Raw genomic sequence first — 6,679 nt, forward strand, 5'->3', positions numbered from 1 at the left:
GATCGTTCCGCTCTTTCGTTAAGTTGCGATTTTGGGTTACGAAAGGTGCGTCCCCATCCATGAAGTATAGAAGAAGAGATGCATGCATATCATATATCGATAAATACAACGTTCATGAATAGAGGTCATGTATTGTATGGAGCAGATTCATTAATTTATCTGTACTTCTGTACGTACTTGGCCTTCATTGAAACAATAAATTAGTTGCAATTTAATTCCGTTACTATACATGTCATAATATATAGGAAATCCATTTCTTGGATCTACTCAAAATTAATGAGTAAGCTACACTTGTTTTTTCTCCCATTCATGGCTCATGGCCACATGATCCCAATGCTTGACATGGCCAAATTATTCACTTCCCGCGGTGTAAGGACAACCATGGTTTCGACTCTTGCATTCTCAGATCCCATAAAAAAGGCACAAGAATCAGGAATCGAGATCGGTTTAATAATCATCAGGCTCCCAAATCAAGAGTCAGGCCTGCCTGAATATGTTCAAAGACTTGATCAAGTCACTGCAGTAGATTTAGTCCAAAAATTTGTTAAGGCGATATCATTACTGCAAGAACCAGTTGAGAAACTGATCCAAGAACTCAATCCTAATTGTCTTGTTTCTGATACGTTCTTTCCATGGACTACAGATTCTGCAGCAAAATTCGGTATCCCGCGATTGGTTTTCCATGGTACGAGCTACCTAGCGCGTTGCGCCTCCGAACAAATGAGGCTACACAAGCCTTTCAAGAATGTCTCGTCTGATTCAGAACAGTTTACTCTTCCGTATCTTCCTCATCAGCTGAAGTTTACGAGAACACAGATTTCTCCATTTGATCTAAGGGAAAGTGAAGGTGAATTTGCAGAGTTGATTTTTCAGTCGAGAGAGGCAGATAGGAGAAGCTATGGAGTTGTGGTTAACAGCTTTTATGAGCTCGAATCCAGTTACGCTGATCATTACCGGAACATTTTGGGGATCAAGGCATGGAATATAGGCCCTCTTTTGTTGTGCAACAATGGATATGAGGAAAAGGCGCGGAGAGGAAGGAAATCGGCGATTGATGAACACGAATGCCTAGCATGGCTGGACTCCAAGAAACCTGATTCTGTCATTTACGCGTGTTTCGGAAGCATGGCGAGCTGTACTCAAGCTCAGTTACGTGAGATTGCTTTTGGGCTGGAGTCCTCAGGCAAAGATTTTATTTGGGTTGTGAGAGATAGGAGAAACAATGAAAACAGCTACAATTTCTTGCCGCACGGATTCGAGGAGAGGAACAGAAAAAAGGGCCTGATCATAAGAGGGTGGGCACCCCAAATACTGATTCTCGATCATCCTTCAATAGGGGCGTTTGTGACGCACTGCGGGTGGAATTCGGTCCTAGAAGGAGTGTGCGCGGGTGTGCCTATGGTGACCTGGCCAATGTTTGCGGAGCAGTTTTTTAATGAGAAACTGGTGACTGAGATTTTGAGGGTCGGAGTTTCGGTTGGGAACAAGCAGTGGCGGACGGTGGGTATAGAAGGCGTTCCACGGGAGGCGGTGTCCGATGCGGTGAGGCGTGTGATGGTGGGCGGAGAGGTGGCGGAGATGAGAAACCGAGCCAAATGTTACAAGGAAATGGCAAGAAAAGCTATCGAAGAAGATGGATCATCTTTCACTGATTTAAGTGCTTTAATTGAAGAATTGAGTGTTGCTCGGAGGAGTCAATATATGTAAATCGAGAGGATGAATCTATCGAATTATATATTATCGACGATTTGAAGCTAAAGAACTCAAATCTATCTATTTTACAAGATCTTAATTAATAGTTATTTTTTGGTTTATTATACTGAATTTTAAATTCATTAAATTCTTCAGTGCTTCTTAAATCCAAATTTCCGATACAAATACAACCAAAAATCTTTTATAACAAATTAATGAGCACACTAAGTCCTCTGTGTTATTTAATGTGCAGCCAAAACCCTACAGCCGACGATTTTTTTTTTATGGTACATGTGCTTTCCAAATATTATTTCATACTTTAAGAAATAAAAACATAGTTAATGTTTTATTAGGATTTTACAAACATTGTTGATGTCCTATAAAGGATTATGCGTTGTTTATGTCATTAAAACAAACAAATATTGAAAAGTTAATGTTAAGATGGTCATGACCAAATAAAACTCATGAGTTTGAGCTCAGGAAAAATCAACACACATTAATTAGGATAAGTTTTCTCTATGCTACAGTCATGATAGTGTTATTTTTTCATATTATATGATCAAACTTTAATATTTGGATTGCTGATAGATAATGTGAATTTTCGCGAAATATGACGAGTCCACTTGATCTAATAACGCTCCAACATATGAAAAATCATTCTGTTGGAGCATAAACTTATATGGGGGGAGTGAGAAGCGATTGATACCAGGAAATTCCCAACATAAAATATATTCAACGTTTTTGTCAGCAGCAATTAATAAATATTCACGTCCATGCCGCGAAGATTTGGGCGAACCCATCGATGATTTTTGCGACAGCACCTCTCGACTTTTATGCATATAACATATAGGACCCACGCAATGTCAATGAATAAACCTATCAAAACAGGTTGGCCAGCCCCGCAGCATCAGTCCGCCACCAAAAAAATTGGGTCGAGTCATCGATAAATATATATATCACTACTTTATATGTATATATATATATATATATATATATATAAAGTTAAAATTCTGTAAAATTAAAATTCTGTAAAATTAAAATTTCAATAAATCAATATATCAACTGAATAAATAGATACTTGTAAATTTGCAAATAAAACTATTGAAAGGACTGAACCAGCAGTTCTTGATCCGTATGCTTCGTAGCGATGCAAATGGTACCATCAACATCAAAGATTCTTGCTAACCAATTTGATCGAGCAAAGAGGCCGAGATAAGAAGTTGCATTGAGCCTAGTCTCCTTTTTCTCATTTGAAGCATGCGAGGGAGCGAGAGTGTAGCGGGAGTAAGGTAAGGAAAGTGACTCGAGAGGACTTTGATTTTTTATTCAAATAAATATAAAAGACTAAAAATATCATACGTAAATATATACAAGACTAAAATTGACATTTTATCTCTATTGTAATATCTATATCATTTCATTATCTATAGTATAAATAAAGTTATTATGATTATTATTATAAAGATTGAAGAAGAGTATAAAATCATTTATTTTGATGATTTTGTGTGCCGATTATTTAAATCCAAAAATACAATTGGTACAAACGTTAGTCTATTATTATAAAAATTTCAAAATACACAATAATTTCTTTAAATTATAAAAATAAAGAGAAATTAATTTCCAAGTACAACAAAAAGAAAAGGGAAAGCCCATTATGTGTAAAAAAATAAGCCCATTAAGTTTTTTAATAAAAAAGCCCATTCCTTCCTAAAATAAATAAACAAATTTCAATATCCCACCACCTTTCATAATTGATATCCAGTTGTCCCAATCGAATCTCCTCTCCTCTCCTCTCCTCTCCCTTTCATTGCCCCATTGAACGACAATCTTCACGATATTCTCGTCTTCCCCGACTCCTATAAACACCTCCAGCCCCATCCCAGATCAACAAACGCGAAGAAATCGCACTTATTTCCTCTGGTTCAAAGCTTCCGCAGAGATGGCTTCTCCCTTCAACCTTTTGTCCTGTCTTCTCTTCCTATCCCTTTTCATCTTTTCATCTGCGGTTGATATGTCCATCATCTCTTACGACAGCGTCCACGGCGTCGGTCTCAACCGATTCGACGAGGAAGCGATGTCCCTTTACGAGTCATGGCTCGTGAAACACGGCAAAGCTTATAACGCCATTGGCGAGAAAGAGAGACGTTTCGAGATTTTCAAGGACAACTTGAGATTCATCCAAGAGCACAATTCCGAAGACCGGCCATATAAGCTAGGGCTGAACCGATTCGCAGACCTGACAAACGAGGAGTACAGGTCCAAATTCGTTGGCGGAAGGATGGACAGGAAGACCCGGATGAGGAACAGGAAGGCGAGCGACCGGTACGTGTTCAAGGAGGGTGATGGGCTGCCGGAATCCGTCGACTGGAGAGAGAAAGGCGCCGTTGCTCCGGTGAAAGATCAGGGGCAATGTGGTATGTTTTCCATTTGATTTTGATTTGAAAACACGAAAGATATGAATGCGGATTGAAGTTTGTGTGTTCGCATTTTTGGAGTGAGATTTTCTCTTCGAGCATGTAGGATGGAGACCCGGGTGATGAGTGTCAATGGTGATTTGGCAGGAGTCTTGATTATGTTGAGTCGACCGAAAGTGACTTTTCTGTTATTTTTGTTTGCTTCTGTCCTTGGAAAGTCTGTAATTTAACCCGTTTGAAATTTGATGCACAAACTTATAAATTTTTTCCAGTTTTAATCTATTTTTTTATTGAATGCTTGAAAGTTAATCTTTTTATAAAGTAATTAGATAAAAATAATATTTGTACCAAAACAAATCTTTCTCTTGTAATCACTGTGTATTGTTTATTTGGACAATAGCTGTGTGACAAGATTGTAGCATCTTCATTTTCATCGATCAAGTTTTATTTTCTCAAGATATTCGTCCCAAAATGTATTTTTTCCATCATTATTCTCGAATCCATTGAAAATTTTGGATCTCTCACGATTGTGAGACCAATTTATTTCCACTGGTCTGTGGTTCTTGATGGGTGTTCTCCGTTGTAATTGGGCATCCATCAATTTAAAAATTACCAGTTTTGATTACTTGTGCAGTATCAGAATCTGGTATATTTTTCGACAAACATTAAAAATTGGCTCGAGAGTTTTTCTTGGCTTCTCTAAGTTAGATACTATATTTCCAGATGGTTTCTTTATCTATTTATTGAATTCTTGATTTACAAATTTATGGCGGAATAAGATTGGCCAAGGCACCATGTAGTAGAATGGATGAAACAATACTTTTCATTCTTGACAAGGATCCATCACTAGTGAAAAATGAGCATTTTGATAACCTTCCGAGGTTGGTTGTCCCAAGTATTTTTGTGTGATTTTTTTATTATTTTGAGCTACATCTCTGCGACTTTAAATTATTGATCCTTTTTAAGCTTTGTCTCATCAAATTTTAACATGTTTTTTCCTTCCCTTTTTTGTTTGCAATGCAGGGAGTTGCTGGGCTTTCTCGACTGTTGCTGCTGTTGAAGGAGTAAACAAGATTGAAACTGGAGATCTAGTAGTCTTGTCGGAACAAGAACTAGTTGATTGTGATAAAACATACAACGAGGGTTGCAATGGTGGTCTTATGGACTATGCGTTCCAATTTATCATTAAAAATGGTGGCATTGACACAAGTGTCGATTACCCTTACAGTGCTCGTGATGGAACTTGTGATCAGTATCGGGTATGACTCATGCATCCATATTCTTGGTATAAATACTTCGTACCTTTTCGGTTTATTTGTTTATATTTCTTAGAAAATTCACATCTTCTAGCAGAAAAACGCGAGGGTAGTCTCCATTGATAGCTATGAAGATGTTCCAGAAAACGATGAACAGTCTTTGAGGAAAGCTGTGGCGAATCAACCAGTCAGTGTTGCCATTGAAGCTGGAGGCCGAGATTTCCAACTCTACCAATCGGTATGATATATGGACATTTCAAGAATCAAGAAGACTAGTACAATGGGCTTTATGTTATATTATATAAGATTATTCTTCTTACAGAATATTACCTATTTTCTTGTACCGTACAGGGAGTGTTCACTGGTCGATGTGGCACCGATCTAGACCATGGTGTTGTTGCGGTTGGATATGGAACCGAAAAGGGTGCAGATTACTGGATCGTGAGAAACTCATGGGGCCCAAGCTGGGGAGAGCAGGGGTACATTAGGCTTCAACGTAATGTGGCTAATATTACCACAGGCAAGTGTGGGATAGCTATAGAAGCATCTTATCCTCTCAAAAAAGGCCAGAACCCTCCAAACCCAGGCCCATCACCTCCAACCCCGGTGAAACCCCCCACTGTGTGCGATGATTACTACACATGCCCGGAGGGTAGTACTTGTTGCTGCGTGTACCAGTATGGAAACTACTGCTTCGGTTGGGGATGCTGCCCATTGGAGTCTGCTACGTGCTGTGATGACCACTCTAGCTGCTGCCCCCATGACTATCCAATCTGTGATCTCGAAGCCGACACTTGTCTAATGGTAATTCTACCGAGTTTTGTTTTATACATCGCGTAGTTTCTCCATTGTTGTCTCGAAAGGTAGTGCATGTCATGCTTGTTGTACTAATACTGTTGTGATGATGTGGTGTTACAGAGCAAGGATAATCCAATGGGAGTGAAAGCTTTGAGACGAGGTGATGCCACTCCCAACTGGGCTAGACTTCGAGGAGGCAGGAAAATTTCAGTTTCTTAAAGTTAATAATCGACATAGTCCTCTGTAAATATCGATTTCTCCATGTTTAGGATTGGTAAATTTGAATCTTAATTGCTAGTGCCACGCAACATTTAGTAAATTTTTATATGATATTGAAAGTGAGGAATATTATCTATATATGTTTGATCGGGATTCTTGGTAATCGACGCACGCATACATTGTATAGGCTCACAAATGGTCTTTGAAAAAATCAAGAAAATACACTTGCGACGTCTCTGGATACGTGTATATGTTGATGTCATCACACTTGGTGCGAGTAAATCAGTTTAAAATTTGTCC

At 38.6% G+C, this 6,679-nt stretch overlaps 2 protein-coding genes across 2 annotated transcripts; both read left to right on the forward strand.

Moving 5' to 3' along the window:
• Positions 1 to 36: 36 nt before the first annotated feature.
• LOC140823812 (scopoletin glucosyltransferase-like) lies at positions 37 to 1,786 on the forward strand. The gene has a single exon (XM_073185321.1). The coding sequence runs from the start codon at positions 277 to 279 to the stop codon at positions 1,705 to 1,707; it is 1,431 nt and encodes a 476-aa protein (XP_073041422.1). The 5' UTR covers positions 37 to 276; the 3' UTR covers positions 1,708 to 1,786.
• A 1,663-nt stretch (positions 1,787 to 3,449) lies between these two features.
• LOC140823814 (cysteine proteinase mucunain-like) lies at positions 3,450 to 6,521 on the forward strand. Its single transcript, XM_073185322.1, has 5 exons — positions 3,450 to 4,106; positions 5,130 to 5,365; positions 5,460 to 5,600; positions 5,714 to 6,166; positions 6,281 to 6,521. The coding sequence occupies exons 1-5, from the start codon at positions 3,632 to 3,634 to the stop codon at positions 6,377 to 6,379; spliced, it is 1,404 nt and encodes a 467-aa protein (XP_073041423.1). The 5' UTR covers positions 3,450 to 3,631; the 3' UTR covers positions 6,380 to 6,521.
• Positions 6,522 to 6,679: the final 158 nt, after the last annotated feature.

Source organism: Primulina eburnea, chromosome 2, assembly GCF_022965805.1.
Source record: "Primulina eburnea isolate SZY01 chromosome 2, ASM2296580v1, whole genome shotgun sequence".
NCBI classification, from domain to species: domain Eukaryota; kingdom Viridiplantae; phylum Streptophyta; class Magnoliopsida; order Lamiales; family Gesneriaceae; genus Primulina; species Primulina eburnea.

Bases quoted from the DNA above. Each gene is read 5' to 3' on its own strand.
- LOC140823814 (XM_073185322.1), top strand. From the start codon at position 3,632: ATGGCTTCTCCCTTCAACCTTTTGTCCTGTCTTCTCTTCCTATCCCTT. The intron at 5,366-5,459 runs GTATGACTCATG...ATCTTCTAGCAG, and splicing joins GAACTTGTGATCAGTATCGG to AAAAACGCGAGGGTAGTCTC. The intron at 5,601-5,713 runs GTATGATATATG...TGTACCGTACAG, and splicing joins ATTTCCAACTCTACCAATCG to GGAGTGTTCACTGGTCGATG.
- LOC140823812 (XM_073185321.1), top strand. From the start codon at position 277: ATGAGTAAGCTACACTTGTTTTTTCTCCCATTCATGGCTCATGGCCAC.